Consider the following 19,725-nt stretch of genomic DNA (forward strand, 5'->3'; position numbering starts at 1 on the left):
ACTGTCAAACCAGTTTTATTATGGAGCTTGTTTAACGAACATCAGTTATCAGTGCTGTTATTAATATCGACTCAGGGTAGAAGGCCTGTGCAGTGAACATATTCGGTTCCCTCAGTGTGTTTCGTATCCAACCTGGATGTTATGGAAGCTTGTGCGTGAAATCGTATCTCCTGTTAGTGAAATCATACCATCATCATCTTTGAAGAACATCAAACGGGTATGTCGGATTCCTTCCTTACTCCATGTTCACCATCTCCAACTATAGTTGTGTCAACTTCAAAGTTCACAATTAATATTTTACAGTCCACTCTTGATTCGCCTATTCCGATCACAAACACCAACGCTAAAACACGATATTTGAAACAAGGGTGACATCTCACTGACATCTAGTGAACAGTTTAGACGCATCGATTTGATGATATTGCTATGGTTTTGGAACATCTTTGAACAATTGAATTTGGGGGCCACCTCTGGGCTGGAACACCACAATGCTTGATAAACCTACTTGATTCTGTGCAAAGGGGGGCGTCCGTCTGATAATCCGTTGTTGATGGACCGATTGCCATCACTTATGAACAGACGCAATATAAATTTATTGTAAATACCGCACAAGAGTCCCAACTGCTGCCAACCGTCTGGAGCCAGTGAATGTAGTGAGCAGGACAAGAAGGTGGGGATGAGGAAGGTGGATTAGTACCTGCCTATTCAGATCTGGTCACCAAACACAATCAAAGTCATTTCAAGTACCGTTTGAATTTTGAATGGTGGTCTTACACCAGGGCGATATTGATAGCATCTTCTATTCCATGCTGAGTCCGTTCTACGGATATTTTATTAGAGCCCTCTAAGGAGCTAGCAGCATTGACCTCCGGTGAACGAGCAGTGTACATGCGTGAAACTCGACGGACATGAGTGGAACACCCGTTCACAGTAGATGTTGGCTTCAAGAGAACCTCTTTCATATAAACCGGGCCTATTCAAGACCCTTATTAATAAATCCATTCCTACAGCCTCTACCTTAATCCGCCTCACAACGCTGCCCAACCGGGTGGTGACATAGTTCCCCTGCCTTTACACTGCACAGACAGGGGCGCTCTTGTGGGATGTCCACTTGTCAACTAGGGTCAATGTACCATAACACAACTTTAATAGTTCAGAGTTTATACACATTTTTATAGATTTCAACAACAAAATTTAACAAATGTTTTTTTTTTCCAAACCTTCTACAGATAATATCAGCACAGAAAACCTTTTTTTAGAACATATTTTTGAAGCCACAACAAGAAAACAAATGGAAAAATTATGGACCATATTTGTGTTAAATTCTAAAAAGTTACAGATCGAGCTGAGATCTGTAACTTAGCGGATAGACTGGTCGTTAATGGCAATGCATTCTATCTGGTCATGCCGGTGGGGAGAGCAGTCTTGCTGTTGAACAGAATTAATTCGGATATCGACATATTTAGCATCGGTGAAGCTGCCTTTAAAAGGCAAGCTCTATTGATGCTGGTATAGTTTATACACCGCTAACTATTATGTAATACCATTTTACAAATATACTTAAAAACGAAATAAAATGTAATTTTGTAATGTTTTTAAAGGAATAAACAAATTGAATTGAATTGAATTGAATTGAATTGAATTTAACACGGTATATAAGCGCATAAATACACTTTTTTCTGAAATTGAATGACATTATTAAAATTAGCAGCAGTTAATACACAAAATTGATACACGAAGTGTATGGTTGGAAAGTTTCCACATGATTATAACTATACAGTCATCAATCTTTGCTGTAGAGAATTATCAACACACTTTATTTCATACTATAAATCTTTGAAATATTGCAAAATAAACGACTAAACTGACCTCAATTATTGTTCTATAATAAGAATAAAATCCAAAAAAATATTGAAAGGTAGGCAATGTCGGACAGTAAATCAAATGTGCATATTTATAAAGTTAATAGTAACCCTCCTTCATAAGCAGTTCATTTTATATTAGCGTCGAAAACTTACATAACATTTTATATCGTGGAATGAATTTTTTTTCGTACACAACTTTCTTTCATGTATTTGGAATGAATGAAAGAATTTATTTGAAAGCCTGGAGAGCAAACTGCAGGAGTTTGGCATATAATGAGTAACAAAAAGAAGAAACACTTCAGCTCATAATGCGGCGGAAATACGCGAGAAATACGCGGAGGAAGGCGAAACTCTTGACTGAGGAAACTTGCAGAGAAGTTTGGTCGTGGCACAATCTCTATTATTTCTTTATTATTTTTTGTCGTCAGTTTGCAGTTAACAACTAAAATTAAGAAATGACAATACAAAAGAAATTTCATCGTTTTATTAAATATTAACTCCACACAAGTCCTCAAGGAAATAATTGTCCTCATCCTAATTCCTTGGCATCTTCGGGGATGCGTGTAGTGGAACTTTTTAAGGAACGGAAGAAGAGGAAGTTCGGGGAAGGGAAAAGGTATGAGCGGTGAATAGGAATCTGGTGATATGTGTGTTTGCAGGAGTATGAATCTATCCATCACACTGTGCAAAGCGATGGGTCAAGAGAGTCCGGCTGGAGAGGTCAAAGGGTCTCCCCCAAGCGGCTTCTACTTATTAGCCCGCTACACAATTGGTGGGCAGACGTACCCACCGCCAAAACCTGGACAAACCCCAGTCCATGAACTAGAAAACCCCTGTTATGTTACCAAACGTAACAATTCACTTGGGGTGACCTATTATAAAGGTGTTAGTTATCCAATGACATGACGTTCCAATTTAATGTGTCTGCTATGTGAATTTCTGCGTATTAGTTGAAAGTTATTAGATTTGAAAATAAGTAATTTTAAAAATATATATAAAATTATGCTGTTGCATTACTGTGATGTATGGTAATAAGGTTGAGTATTTAAGCGATAGATGGCGCTAGTCATAAAGCTTACTCCAGAGTCCGTCAGAAGTCGCCAGAGTGTAACAATACCGAAATCTGCATAGTAACGCAGATAGTATAACAATTACGTTTGGTTCGTACCCTTTGTTTTGGTCCAGACTTAAGCATTTTGTTTGATTTTATATGTGGCGCTTCTCCGGTGATAAATTTAGGCTCCAGTTTCAAGGATTCAGATGACTATGGTGTTATTCAACCACCGATTGAAGCAAAAACACAGAGAGCTTTAAGGAGAACTATAAAAGAGGTTTTAAATGGTTTGGTACGGTTGCTCTAATTAATTGTAACGGACTTCTAACTGAGAATTGGCTTGAATGAGTTCAACTTTTCCCACAATAGACATTAAAAAAATGGCTGCACTAAAGTAGAAGTATGACAATTCGGTTCCATTATGAATTCATCTTGACCTACTTTGATATCTGTACCAATATCTCCATGGCAGGGGCGGGTCGTGGAGAGTTTTCATTGTTATTTCATTGTTTCATTAATAATTGAATTGCACCATACAAAAAAATTAAACCAAATGAATTCCAAACCAATATTTCTATTAATGCAGAAAACTGAAATTATTAGGAAGGCGCTTAAAAATAACTGTTTATCTAAAAGACATATTTTTCAGTTGCTTGGCAGGTTAACGTTGCGTGCGTATCTTTCAGTAAAATTTCTAAATTACGAGGGATAAACAATCCGTTTTTAACAACATAAAGTAAGCCACTAATATTTATGAAGTTTGTTTATGTTTGATGCCCGATCGGCATTTAAAATGAACTCTATAAAAAAGTAACTCAATCGATCGTGCTATTATCACAAGTAAATACGGTGATGATGATGGATTCTTGAAAATTCCGCAGGTCACTTATAGATAATCATCATCAATGTTATATTTTAATAATAGAATATAACACTTACCTTTATTCATTAATTACAATCTCAGAGATCTTGTGTTTAGGCCATTTCTCAAAGAACCATCAAAATGAAAACACTTTTTAAAGATATACTGATATACCACTTATTTGGCAACAAAGTTATACATATTATTACAAAATTATCTTAAAAATATTGCATGGAACAATTGTATGCTGGAAGTCACTGGCTCTGTTTCATAACGTTTGTTAGAGGTACCGTATATTTAAAAGTGCTTACTGGTGTGAACCAATGTGGGATGTTTGGGCTGCTTCTCAGGTGCTATAGCGTCATTCAACCCTCCAGAGTTTAGGGTAAATCTGAATTCGGGCTTGCCGCTATGTGTGGGTAACCAACGTGTCATCTCCTGAATCCCAAGTCAAGTGTTTTCCCGCTGTGTGTTCCCGCTTCCCCTCCTGTTTTGTTTCTCTCCCTCTTATTTCCCCCTCGTCCGTAGTTAATCATTTTATGGGCATGATTTTTGCGTTAGCGCTTACTGGTGTTTATCGTCGATCACCATGTAAGGCGTTCGTTCTGATTGCACGTGAACAAGGCATGTTTTACACTATATTGCTGTGTGAACGATGTGGTGGTGTGTCCACTATGATTTTTAGTCGTAGGAATGCTTGATTAATGGAGGATATGGGCAACTCATAACATTGGCTCTGTTTACATTCACCACACAACAATATTGAACTTATGGATGAAATTCGCAGTATTTAATGGACTTTTCACGAAATGACATGCGCTCCCAACGACGACGAAAATATGTACCATAAAACAAATGACTTATGTGTGTTAATAACAAACTAATAACACTGGCGTCGGTCTTCTATTTTCAGTTCTTGTTTATTCCGAGGTAAAATTTTAGGAAAGGAACAAAACGAGATGATAATTTGAATAGGACTTTGTGATGTGGAATAACCACAAATAAACTGTTTCATCATTAAAAAGTATATTTTACAAACAAGTTTGTTAAACTTTTAGGCAGAAATCACTGTGCGGTTATAAATAAGTATAATTTGAATAAAATAACTTTGTTTGGACACCACTTTATTTAGTATATATATATATTTTATTTAACAGTAATAGCATTTTACATAGGTAAATCTGCAAGAAATATCAAAACGAGGGTGATTGAATTATGAGGGGCCAAAACAGTGTAGGTTTTTCAAAAATTGCAATATATTTATTTCATAGAAATGGGATGGGTCTACGCATGATTAATCCATAAGCTATGGAAATAAACAATTTTTCAATAAATAGTTAGTTTTATCGAATGGCCCAATTTCAAACAAATTCTCATTCCGCCCACCCACTCCTACCCCCTCTATCTTACCCACCTACCCCACACCCTAAAAAAACTTTCTCATTATTTTCTTTCTAAAATTAAATACCTTTTCAATTTTATTGGAATAACTTTTGAATACCCAATACTGTAATATATCATTGAAGAAGATGATATTAATAAATCTAGACGAAACATGAAACAGAATTGGGCCTCGATTCTCGACGAAGTCATTCCACTCGAACAACGAGTGGGTCGAACCACTTGACTTTTGACGTTTGGCGTATGTAAGTGTGTACCTTCGACGAGACTCAAGAATAAAAATGTCAACGAATGTACGTACTTTCGACAGCGATTGCGAGCGGCCTGGATTGGAGAATCGATACCCAGGACATGAAAAAGAGGAAACGGTCGCAACTGGCAATCAAACCCAGGATCTCTGTTTTACCGTAACAACGCCTCTAACCATTGGAATCTAATTATTTTACTCATATTTCAAATTCAAAATTAACAAAATTATCTTAACTAATTTTTCCCATATGTTTGGCTTCCAAAATATATACTAAATAATTAGGGCAGTTACTGGAGCGACCAGCGACGACAAGTGAAAGATTATTTAGATTTAAAAACCAAAATATTTCACCATAGACTAAAATTCGTTTACATTTTTTTCCTTAAATAGGCTGATCAAAGTCACTAGTGAAAGTTTTGTTGGGTACATACTGAACCCACCTATCTAATCTATCTAATCTAATCTATCTAAAAATACTCGTACATCAGTACTTCTCTATCAAGCAGTAAATAATTGTATTAGGCGCACAACCATAGATAATCTTTATGAACAAGAAAGATGGGTGACTAACCATATTTAGCTTGAAATCGCGCGTACAAAAGTTTCGCCAACTTCGTTCACCTATACTACTGCAAATTGCTTCTACACACAGTGACATCCCGCCATTGTTTCAATCCATACACCAAACTAAGAACTTTCATTGCAAAGTCGTATTGTTAGTCCGTGCAGTTTGGTCGTGGCTCGGTGACAGTCGGCATGTTTCCATGCCATATCTCCTTTGGTTTCTATTATTTTTAATACTTTTATCATATGCCTAGCGAGTTTTTCTCCTTGAATATACGTAGGTAAGTACTTAAGACGTTAACAGTAAATTTTAAAATAGAATTGCATCGCATATTCTTAAATTTGATTTTGACTGTCGAGTCGAGCAGTTTGCAATATTGTAAATCTGTTCCGGAAAGATACGAGGACCAAGTCTAGTAAGAATTGCATTTCATACCTCGCGTTCGGCCCTCGCTACTAAATGTTTCTAGCGCGAATTCGAATATCTAACTCGCTGCACCTGGCAGCTGGCCGGTGCGTTCCATTCAATACAAGACACGCACAGAGCAAAACAAATTATTATTAATTAAAGATATTGTGATTATGAAAATTATGTTAAAATATATTTTAGAATGTAATGCAATATTACAATAGCTTGATTCATGGAGGAGGTTCTCAGTAACAACATTTATTATAACTTTTTATTTGGATTTTTTTTTTGATAAATACAATTATAAAGAGTTACAAAAGGCTTCCCTTTGTTCCAGACTGGTTTCGCAGTGCGGCGGGGCACTGTTAATACTAAATTGTATAGTTTAATTTGAGGTCACGGGTTCAAAAGCCGGCGAGGACAAAACAAATTTAATTTAATTTATATAAGTATGTCATATTATAGAATTAAAATAAATTTTATATAGTTACATATAATGAATCTGTACCTCGTTCAAAAGTGGAAGATACGTTCAGTATCACCCTGGTGAGAGACCATAATTCAGGATTGAAAGTTGCTTGAGAACGGCGTAGATATGTTTAGTGACTAGATCTGAATAGCCTGGAACTTTCCAACCCCCCATCTTCCCTATCTCTAAAAATGTAGACCACATACATAAGGAATATAAATGAAATTTCTTTTGAGGACACTTCAATGAAAATGTTATTGATCTTCTTAAAAATTCTTACATGTTTTGGTTTTAGCTGAAACCAATTTTACTTTACTTCTTTTCGGTATTATGCACTTTGAATTACTCAGGATTTATAATAGGCATGCAGCGATTATGTCCAGGATCAATTAATTTGGGTAGCATGCAAAATATGTAAAAGCGATTCAGCTGTTCAACCATATTAGTCTGCCGAAATTCGTCATCCCGTAAAATTTTTTCGATTTTTATCCGAGTTCAGTCCATACAACAAACATACAAATAGCTTTCTTTGTTACATGTAATTGGCCCTGAACCTGGTAAAACCAATCGTGAGATGTATTTACCAGAATTTCTCCATTTTTGCTAACATAATTTTTTTGGATTTTACTGCTTCTTATATGAGCATGCTGCGTGCTGCGAAAGGACATTTAATTTCAATCACGGTGTATTCAAAAGAAATTCCATCTGGTGTCGCACCCATATACGGATACTCTTCATGTATGAAAAGACCACACTTTTCTATGGTAATGCTTTCTAGTTCTGCAAGCTCCTTCAGGACATTGTATTCATGTTTGACTTTGACTTTGGACAATACACTCAACACTACATCACTTGTTCCTGTATTCTCTCTGAAACCAAACTGATTGCTAGAGAGTATATTATATGTTTCTAAGAATGATACCAATCTCGACATAGCTAATCTCTCTATTACTTTTGAAAGAGTATTGAGTAAGAATATAGGTCTGTAATTATTAACATCTAGACGATCTCCATATTTAAAATGGGGAATTACTTACAATGAGAAGGGAACATCCCACTCTCGAAGCTAATACAGTGTTTTCCAATAAGAGGTGTTATTTTGAATAGCCCGCTATATCGGTAGATGTTACTTTTAAAGCTGTCATTTTTTGACATTTGACAAGTAGAAAAAACGCCATTAATAAAATGGAACGATACACGCTTCAACAACGCATTGAACTTATTAAAATTCACTTGAGTGAATCAAATGCAAATCATTTTGAGTGATGAGGCCCATTTCCACCTCGGTGGCTTCGTCAACAAGCAAAATCGTCGCATCTGAGGCTCGAAAAACCCAAGAGTTATTGTTAAAAAGCCTCTTTACACTCAACGTGTAACTGTTTGGTGCGGTTTATGGTCCGGCGGAGTCATTGGACCTTACTTTTTTGAAAATGAGGCTGGAGCAACAGAATGGACAACAGTGAATGGACTGCGCTACCGAAAAAAAATTAATGATGTTTTATGGCCGGAATCGGATGGTATTAATCTGGACAACGTTTACTTTCAACAAGACGGCGCTACGTGCCACACAAGCAACGAAACCATTGATATTTTACGATTAAATATCAAAATTACACCTCTTATTGGAAAACTCCTGTATTTACAAGGTGAGATATGAGACAAGCTAATTCGGATACATGCATTTTATACACCATAACACTTAAAGAATCAATACCGCACGAGAAAGACATTTTTAAATCATTTATCACATTTGTGACTTCAGAAATGTTAGTTGGTTTAAAATAAAAATTTTCCCCTGTAACGTGAAGTTCAGATTTAAAATCATTCACCAGACACATCTCAATAGTTTTATTAGCACTGCATAAATTACTAGCGAAGCTTGGACCAATGTCACTGAAGAAGTAATTTATATGATTAGTAATTATATTTGGACTCTCTTCTATTGAAGTAATAATACTATTAATTTTCAATTTTTTAAGGTAGTTTGTTTCTTTAGTTGTTTAGTGACTAGATCTGAATAGCCAGGAACTTTCCAACCCTCCTTTTCCCTATTTCTAAAAATGTGGACTACATACGTTAGGAATATAAATGAAATTTCTTCTGAAGACACTTCAATGAAATAAAATGTTATTGATTTCTTCGAAACAATTCCTTTTTACATGTTTTGGTTTTAGCTGAAACCAATTTTACTTTGTTTCTTTTCGCTATTATGCACTTTTCTAAATACTCAGGATTTCTAATAGGCATGCAGCGATTATGTCGAGGATCAATTAATTCGGGTAGCATGCAAAAATTGTAAAAGCGTTTCTTGACATTATCAAGCTCGAAGTCATATTGGGTACGTAATTAGTGTCGCCAGTATCCCGTTTGCAAAAGTATGCCCGTTCCTTGCATAGTGAGTGGTCTCCAAATACATGTTTTGGACCATTCAATATATTCAAATAAAACTGTTTTATTTTTCCTAATTCATAGTCTTCCGGTACGTTATTGCACAACGTACAGCCGTTCTCAGGCGTAAAATACGGCTTGACACAATCTTCCTCAATGCTAAGGGATACTTCTAACAGTGATTTAAGTTTTTTGCAATAATTTCGAAGTAAGTGATTTCGGCATTCGATCTTTTCGACTGAAACATTTTTATACGATGTGCTTCTTTTATTTTATTGTAAGTGCTGGAATATTTTAAATACTTTTATATTTTAAAAACATCAAATTGTTTATTACTATATTTATTAGAAACCCGAAAAAAAGTTAACAATAAATTAATTCTTAATAAGATAAAATTGTTTATTACCTATAAACCCGAAAAAATGTTAACAATATATTAATTCTTAATAATATTAAATTGTTTATTACCTAGAAACCCAAAAAAATGTTAACAATAAATTGATTCTTAATAATACTATTTGACACTACACAGCTTCGACGGAAACGCACAGATGAAACATAAAAAAAGGCGACACACTATTATAGTCCCTACGCGCAACGCATAGAGTGGAATATTGTTGAAACGTCTCATGGAAGTGTAATAATTACGCGGAATTTCGAACTTTGAAAAAATATTGACACGACGGACCGTAGAAAGCGTGCATTCACGGCCACCTCATAGAGCCGAATGAGTAGGAGAATTCTTAGATGTTCATTATATAGTATTTAACGAAAATAAATTGTTAGTAAAAACATATATCTCGACAGAAAAATGTATTTATGATAGCCTAGCGTGGCTACATTATCGATATTTTGACGATTAATAACTTAGATTGTCGTTTGAATCTGACAATTCATGATTCTTCATACAACGATTGAGATCGCTAGTAAGGAAGGCCCTTAATGCACTGTAAAACGCTGTGTGGGCTACATGGATCTTAGTTGCCCGGGCTCCTGCCAGCCGCCACGAGCCACTGTGCGGAGGGCCCTCCCCCAGGGGAGAATCTGCCCTCTGGGACAGTATGTAGGTACGACCCACTGAAGACACTGATAAAAGTGTACTAGGGGCGTGTTCTTGCGCCCAAAGTTAGCTCATTCTTTTTTTGCTTTCTGTTGAAATCGTTCAAACATTTTCACATCTTGAAAATATTTCATGAGCAGGCAATCAATTTCACTGATCTGTCTGGGATTTATAAGTAGAAAGGTCTTATCGATGACCTAAAACTCTGTATTCCAAGTGTAATTAAGTTTTTAAGCTCTTAAAAAATGCATGTTATTTTTAAGATAATCTCTATATTTACCGAGTTTGACGGCCTCCGTGGTCGACGATAAGTCTCTCAAATAGCAATCCAAAAGTCGCGGGTTCTAGTCCCGGCGTGCGCAAGTAAATTTTACTTGATGAATTTGTGTTATTTCACAATTTACTTTTTTAAATAATATATACTATACTTGCGGCACGTTCCAGAGTGGAAGATATTTTCGGTATCGCCCTGGTGTAAGACCACCATTCAGAATCGAAACGTTATTTGAAATGGCTTTAGCCATATTTGGTGATCGGATCTGAATATTCAGGTACTCTCCAACCATCTTCTTCCCCATCTCCTTTCCCTCTTACTACTACCAGCAGTAGTACTTAGTACCTACTACTAGTACAATTGGAGATGCCATAGTCTCACTGGCTCCAGACGGTTGGGAGCAGTTAGGACTCTTGTGCGGTATTCACGTAAAAATAAAAATAAAAGAGTTGAAAAGTAATTACATGAAATTCCCTCGATAGAGAGAAATCGCAAAGTATACCCGAATATTATAAAAAACACACCTGGTTCTTGTATTTAACATGTTGTAGGTATGAACAAATTGACAGTGTTTTTAAAAAATGCTACTCTTATGATCGATGTTAATTTAATTAATAGTCTAATTAATTAGTCGTGCTTTATTCAATACTAACTTTTACCCGCGGCTTCGCTCGCCTGGTATTTAGGGAACAATTAGTGTACAAAATTTTCCCACGGGAATGAAATGTTTTTTTCCTTGATGAACTATCCTATATCGATTTTCAGACCTCTAACTATTCCTATATCACTTCCCAGACCTCTATCTATCCCTATGAAAAAAAATCACGTCAATCAGTCAGTCCGTTGCGACGTGAAAGAAGGACAAACAAACAAACAAACACGCCTTCCCAATTCCAATGTTTAATTTTAGTGCTATTTAAATGCTTTTTGCCTTAAAAAATAAACATGATAAAGCCTAACTGGGCATGCAAAAATCAATCAATCATAGCTTTTTTCGTCCAGTTTCCACACGGAACGTCTTTTCATATGGATTCGAGATTTAAAAAAAGGTATTTTATTTTGATAACGTTTTTATCCTAAAAATGGCGGACATTATTTGACATCTGTTATTGTTTTAAGAAATTTAATTATGTGGAATAATTGAATGCTTTATTAGTTTTATATATTTTTAAATATTCATAAAAAATACTTTAATCTGATAATATTATTACTCCAGCGTCTGGACGGTGTAGGCCCTGTGATTGGTCAAATTCAAATTGTGTTTAAATAAGACTTTAAAGATTAAGACACCATTTCATACTGAAATAGAATCGCCACATGTAATACGATATTTCTTAAAAAATATCGTTTCTGCTCATACAATTTTTGGATAATATCGAAGAAAATATGTCTTAGAAAGTTCATAATCCATTGGATTAATTACATTACAGTGAAAATTATCCACAATTACGTGATTACGTTTGACGTTTGACGAAAAAGCACGCGTTAATTCAATATGGCCGATTCCCGATACGCATCGCGGCTAGGTGGCCGACAGAGCGCCCCTCTGGCGGTGAAGAAACGAATCAAATGACTGGCGCGTATATTTAAATATGCAAAATTACTTGAACATCAAGCATTTAATAATAAGATTTCTTCTGGAAGTTTAGTTCTACTTTGCAATGGCATTTTTCATTATTATTTATAATTTTTTTTTTGCTTATTAATTACATCTGATTTTATATTGACATGTTTTCTAATTTCTAAAATTTCTAAATTATTTATTTGCGATGCTTTAATCCTGAGTGAAGTATTTTAAGACCTGAATTTTTATCGAAAGTGTGATTCAAAAGATGATTTGCAAACTCATATTCACTATTTCCATTTAGAACCCTGAGATGTTTTTTAGTTCTGACTTCAAAGTTTCTATTGGTTCTACCTTTGTAAAATAAATTACAATCCAGCCCAATTGAGTTTATAAACTCCTGATTTTTTTGTTTGATTTTCGCAATCTATATTATTAAGAATATATTTATTCATTCTGTTATTAGTGTAAAACGCCGGTTGAATAGTACCAGGAATGTTTATATATATATAATTTTAGAAGTGTCGTTATCCACAAACAGAATTCTACGCCATTGTTTATTTATATCTTAAGAACTAGGGTAAAAATACCGTTTGAAGATAATATGTTTAATTATTTTATTTAGTATTTCAACTATCAATTTATTAGAATAACCGTTATTAAATGTTATTTGTCTTATGAATATATTGTTTTATGGTTATATGCAAAAAAAAAATTCAGGTCTTAAAATACTTCACACAGGATATAAAGCATCACAAATAAATAATTTCGAAATTTTAGAAATAAGAGAACATGTTTATAAAAGTAGATGTAATTAACAAGAATTTTTTTTTATAAACTCTCTTTTAAATATTTTCCCACTTAACTGGTCTTTCATATTGTAATTCCTAATTCTTATAAACCCAGCCTACTCTTACCCCTCCCCCCTCCTTCCACTTCTTTTTTCCAATTGTAATCTATATTTAATTTTTGACTTCGGTGTATACTTCGTTCATGAAACATGTATTGGTTGTATATAATAAAGTGAAGTTAAAAAAGTTATTTGTTTTTTAATAAAATAAAGTTTAATCGGATAACATTATTTTATCTATTTCCATTGTATATCAATGCATACGTACATAATAAAATGTAAACATTATATTTATTTATTAATTGGACAATTTGCATGGCGCCGCTTTTGTGAGATATTACCTCAGGGGCGCTATATTGTAATAATCTCCCTTTATATATAGATTTTTACTCTCCTGATGAAGGTGTATATATAATCTAACTTTAAACTTTATTAGATACAGTAACAGTTTTAGGTAAAGAATTACCACCAGTTGGAGTAAAATTCACACCTTTTAATTAAACCGACTGCTAATCACATTGCACAATTACCCTCCTTTTATCCATAAACACGGGTACAATTAATCAATATGTAATAATGTATTATTTCAGTCAACTTTGTTGTAACTATCTTTAATTGTTGTGACAAACTATACGATATTGATTCAACTTATAGACATTGACGGTTGTAACACATATTTAAGCACTGCAAGTCTCCTATGAGCAAATTATATTAGGTACCATAACAGTTAATATCAGTTGTAGACATGTAGTCAATAATAGTGTTTCATTTGAAATAATCCATCACAAATACGTAAAATTTCATTTATTCAAACAACTGTCATTCTTATTATGCCTAAATTGAGCATGTTATTATTCATTAACTCCTTCCTGTTCCGTTTTTTAACAATATATACTCACCCTCTCTCTGTGAATGACCTAATATCTATCTATTAAATGTAACTGTTGTTAATATCACTTAAACTGGGCGCAGCCCAACCAAGTGCCGCCCGCAGGGCCTAGCAGCAAAAACCCGCGGAGCGGGTTTTTAACTGCTAGTATGTATTTATTACTATTTGTGTGCGCGTAATTTTGATGATTTGTTGTCGGCAACGAAAAATATCAGATGCTTTCATGTGATCTATGGTTATCTTCACGGTGTAGCCATTTTTTACTATTATTTGTTACCGTTCCAAAATATTATTTTCTTTCATTAGAGAAGAAATAATTAGACAAATATCTGTGTCCCGATATAGTTTCCATTTGGAGATCGGTATGCAAAAAATCATCGTGTAAAACGCCCATTAGAGATTACAAGTACAAAATTGGATTCCCCTTAAAAGATTCATAAATCATTATCTGCAGAAAGCGGAGATAGGTACAATGCCTTGACTTTAAATCATTGCAAAGTATGTAAATTTCCGATATCAGTTTTCTTTCAAATAGGGATCACCCAACACAACGCGTCGCCAAAGACGAAATAGGTCATAGAAATAAAGACAACATAAATAATTTCCTAGAGTTCTTCCACGTGGAACTAATATGAAAATTAAAAAGAGGATTATCTTTCTAGAAATTATTTTGTTCAGTGAAAGGACCTACTCTCTACCTAAGCGGCAATTTATAAGCAGGTTTCTAGAGACCAAGTCCAAACCCGGTCCCACAGACCTACAGGACTTCAGGAGTATTACAGGTCCACAGGACCGGAATAGTTGTGAGTGCTAACTGACTCGGATTCTTCCGACAAATCTTCTTCAGGAAACTTTGGAAAAATGCGGAAAATGGCTTTTCTTTTTCGCTAATTCTTTTCGAGAAAGAACGTGTGAGGGAGAATTCGGGTGTGAACAAGTGATGACTTCTGCTATAACTCTCAGAACAAGCTGTTAGGAAGAAATAATATCTAAGAGAGCACATTATCTGAGAAAAGAGGGTCGGCTGCGCGGCCTTTTTCATACAAAACTTAATTTTGGATTTGAGGCTAAAATACCCAACCAAAGAGAATATATTTTTTGATTAAAATGTATAACTAATATCTGAGATATTTTATTTATTTGTGTTTTAAATTATAAGTTATAGGCGACTCGAAAATTAGGTTTTTCATGATTTAAGATGAAACTTTATATTTAAGCGCCCTTGAGGTGATTTTTTCACGAAAACGGCGCTATACAAAATAATCCAATATTTTTAAATTTTTTGTGAGTTAAAAGTTATCATTTTTAAAAATCACTCACTCTACTTACTATGTTAATATATTTTTATAAATTTTTGTTCCAAGTTGTTTTTAATTTAAATGTAAGCCTATGGAAATCTTTTTTTTATTTTATATTTCATATTTACATAGTAGGTTTAGTAAATTAATTATCCATAATTTACAAATAATTGTCAAAGTTATCTCTGAAATTATGACAAATCGGTTTATATTTGTATATTTTATAATCTAAAATAAAATAGCTCAGATCTGTACTATATTTTTGCTATACCACTTGATTTAAAAAAAAAATCGTTTTAGTTGGTTGTTTTGGCCTCCAATCCAAAATTAAGTTTTGTATGAAAAAGGTCGCACAGCTGTTCCCCGAGAGATGGCAAAACTTTCTCAAACTTCCATCTCACTTATAAGATTCTTTCGCGCCGGTTCAGCGTTGGTATAGTTAAGCCGGCCTCAAGCCCAGTCAAAGACTGTTTTAACCATACCTACGCCATCGGTTTAAAACTATTCCGACCATTTACGAATGGCAATATTAAGCAAGGGAAATTAGTACTTAGAACCTAATTATAAGCAAGGGAAATTAGTACTTAAGACGTAATTTTAAGTAAGGGAAATTAATACTCAGGACGTAATTATAAGCAAGGGTAATGAGTACTTAGCACGTAATTAAAAATAAAGGAAATAAGTTTTTAAGACGTAATTATAAGCAAAGGAAATAAGTTCTTAAGACGTAATTATAAGCAAGGGTAATGATCATTTAGGAAGTAATTATAAGCGAGGAAAATGGGTACTTGTGATGTAATTATATAAAGAGAAATGAGTATTTATGACGTAATCTTTCCATCATACTTTTGAAATTATATTTATATATTATGTATTTTGCTATATATTCACAAATTCTATTTTCTTTGACGTAGAATTTACATTAACGCACCGCAGAACTTTTAATATATGATGAAGAAACGCGCTGAAAAAGTTTTCATAAAATTATCATAAAAAACTTTAATATGCTTTTTTACGCCTTTTTCTTCCTCCTTTTTGCGTAGCGAACCTCATCGAATGTGAAGAGAATAATAATAAAGCGAATTAAGTCGGAGATGCCCGAGAAGACATGGCAAGATCAAGTGAATCAAATAATTGAGTCAATTTCATTGGCCTATCTAGACCTAGGATTTGAAAGGTCCTATGTAAATTGGCGACATCAATTTTGTCTCAAATCAGTATAGACCACGTGTTTCGTGTATGAGAGAAGATGTATGAATGTGAATGAAACTAAGAGGTGTACCATGACCGACTTATTTGGCGGTCTTTGCCCACGCTCCTGATGTTTAGTATGTTAGACGTTTTTCGTGAGACCCGTAAAATGTTTTCACATTGGTATAACGATAAAAAGGGTATGACGCGTTTTATTTCGATTGCGATCATTTGATAGGAACCCGAAGATAAGTCACTTACGGCCTCACTAATAAAAAAACCACTTCGCAACCGTTAAAAGGTGTTTTTGATACACGTTGTACAAAGACTGTACAGTTTTTATTTTTAATTATTACTAATATTAATTTTGGCAGACTGGCGCATTTTCACGGCAACATAAGTAATATGGCGGTTCTGATTTGTGGTTTGAGATGTGTGATTCAAAGCAGGTTTTTGTTCATTATTTGGATTATGATGACCAATTCACTATAATTTTAGTATAATTCGGTATATTTACGTTATTTGTGTCATTTTATGTCAATTTTAATCTATTAATACTGTCATTTTGTGAATATAGTTTTCAGTTTGTGTATAATTAATATTTATATATTTTTTTTCTTTATTATTTTTTTTGTTCTTTACCTATTTTACAAAAAAATGATATAATACAAGATATTTTTTTACGTACGCGTATTGTAATTTACAAAGTAATTCTAAGAAATGGAAACGCACTCGGGCGCTGCCTGTGTGGGTAATACAAGTAATACAGGAATGAGGAATGAAGCCATTGTTTTATATGAAATTTTCGACATTGCAGTGTTACAAATAAGTCAAATAGATATTATATTATATAACGACGAATTTATATCTAAGTGTCAGCTACACTACTCGCTTCGACGCTTCGACGAAGTCCTCGACGAAGTTAGCCGAAGTTCGAAGTGCGTGCCCACACACTCGTGCAACTTCGCGAGTAACGCTTCGAGTCCTTTGACTCGGGCGCATTTACCGACAACAATCGGAAGTCGGGCGAAGCGAAGCGAAGTTGCCCGAAGCGAAGTGAAGTTCGTGCCCACACTATCGTATTCGGTCAACTTCGATCAACTTCGCGAGTAGTGTAGCTGGGCTTTAAGTATTATGAAATATTTTTAACGAATTTATATCTATCATATATTTATAAAATTAGACTTATTTGTAAAAATATGGCATCTCTAACTCACACCGTTCTAAAGTACATTTTTTCCAGGAGATTTAAAAAAAAAATATTGTTATCTAGTTTAATTTGTAGAACTCCCTTTTAATCTGATTTTTTTCTTTTATTTATTCAATAATATTTTTATACAATTTATTTAAAAAAAACAGTGTATTAATCAAAAAAAAATCTGTTGTTTAATTATTACTCATTGTTATCTAACCGATACACAGTTGTTTTTTCTATTAAATGTGCGTATTAACCGTGTCCTTATTTTCTCTATACCTACACCCACAAGTTCTACTGTTTGATTATTATTATGCATGACAGCTGTTTCGCTTTCTGAAGGCATTATCAAACTCTGCCTTCAGAAGGCACAGTCAGCTGTCAGGCGTAATAATAATCAAACAGCAGAACTTGTGGGTACCTAAGAATACTTGTGTATACCTACGTATACAGAAATTAGGGACACGGTTAATGAGCGCTTATAATAGAAAAACAACGGGTATCAGTTAGATAACAATGAGAAGAAAGTATTTCTGTTTCTAAAAATGGAAAATAAAGCATTTTAGTAGCTATTTTGTAAAACTTGACTTCACGCCATGTTTTGACATTATTTTTAATTGTTTTTTTTGGCTATTTTTATTTATTTATGTTTTTATTAAATTAAACTGACAGCCTTTATTAGGGTTATTGATTCGTATTTTGGTATTAATAAGAGAGAAAAAAATAACCTTTAAACTTTGACATCAACAACACTAGCCGCCAAATAAAAATCGGTTTTAATTTTAACGAAATAACTATTTAAATGCATTTTTTCCATTTCCTTAAACTGAAAGGCTTACTTCTTATTATTATCTAACTACTACAAAGTATTTAAAAAAATAAAATTGTGTTAAAGTGCGTACTAAGCGCATTTCTATTTTCTGTATGTTTACCCTTGTTTATAAATAAACTATTTTTTATAACTTCATAAAACACAAGATATTAAAATTTCACAACCTTTTTTATCGAAATAATTGTGCATGAAGATTAGTTTTAATCCACAGATTTTTGTGTAAAAAATTTTTGTCTTGCTTTAAAAAATATATTTTTAAAAAGAGTAAGTAGGTTTTAATTTGATGGCGTATGATGGCGAATAATGATGTCAGATGATAAAAGATGGTACATGTAAGATCCAAGATGATATGGTGATACATACCTGCAGCCATGCTGGAAGTGTGGGAGAGAAGCAGTCGGTAGAAGCAGTTTAGTCAGCAGTCATCTGAACTTCGTGGATCTCCATATTTCTTCAGTCACTGGAAAGTTCTATCACTTTTATTCTCACATTTTAAGTTTCCGAAAGTATGACTCGCAGTGTTTCCCGAATTCAATGAGAATATTATTAAGGTAATGTGTCTTCTTAAACTGGGGTTGGTTATTCTAATAAGGAAGTAAAATAATAACTAAATATACTAAAAGAACTCAAAATGTAAGCGGATATGTAAATAGTGAACTTCTTGCCATTATGCATTACCATTTTCCGCTCCGAAAGAAAGCATCGTGCTATTAAATGATAGAATCCCTATTAGCGGTTCAGACGTTTCAATTTTAGTTGAATCCACTCGACACTTGAAAGCATATTGACAAGTATGAACCTCATTTCAATAAAGTTAAGTTAGAAATCTCGGTCAATAAAAGTTGGTTAACTAAAATTAAAAACGTCTGAACCCGTTATATGCTTACTTTCTTTTCGTGCAAACGCATTTGCAGTTATTTTGTTTTGAAGATTTTCTAGGTCTTATTTAGGTACACGGAGAAAAATTACTATTGCTAATTTATTAAGAATCTCTTCAAATTATCGGCAATCCGGTTAACAAGGGGATTGCAGATCTTGACGGATGAATTAACAGGTTTCCTGATAAATCTTTAGCAAATCACGAATATATTATCACGATACAGTCAGAACACGTGTTTATGAAAACCCTGCGCAAGTTCACTTGCCTTGATAATATTAATATATTAAAATGCGAGAATATTCGGATTGATGTGTTATTTCGCAATTTAATAATTTAAAATAACATCACGTATATTTGCGGCACGTTCCAGAGTGGAAGATACTCTGATTACCGCTCTGGTGTGAGACCACCATTCAGAATTGAAACGTTG

At 34.0% G+C, this 19,725-nt stretch overlaps 1 protein-coding gene across 8 annotated transcripts in view; it reads right to left on the minus strand.

Annotated features, from left to right (window-relative positions):
* The window catches only part of LOC149426892 (uncharacterized), a 298,356-nt gene that overhangs the window by 269,752 nt on the left and 8,879 nt on the right, over positions 1 to 19,725 (minus strand). For 5 of the 8 annotated variants that reach the window (XM_089634018.1, XM_089633994.1, XM_089634000.1 and 2 more), the window contains exon 2: positions 18,779 to 18,999. In XM_089634018.1, coding sequence (XP_089490144.1) covers positions 18,779 to 18,788 — 10 coding nt within the window. In that variant the 5' untranslated portion in view covers positions 18,789 to 18,999. The remainder of the gene's footprint in view (positions 1 to 18,778; positions 19,000 to 19,725) is intronic. The other 3 variants (XM_089634013.1, XM_089634015.1, XM_089634007.1) reach the window with 3 other exon arrangements.

This window comes from Hesperophylax consimilis, chromosome 1 (assembly GCF_061612785.1).
Source record: "Hesperophylax consimilis isolate HC1 chromosome 1, BYU_Hcon_1.0, whole genome shotgun sequence".
In the NCBI taxonomy this organism is placed as follows: Eukaryota; Metazoa; Arthropoda; class Insecta; order Trichoptera; family Limnephilidae; genus Hesperophylax; species Hesperophylax consimilis.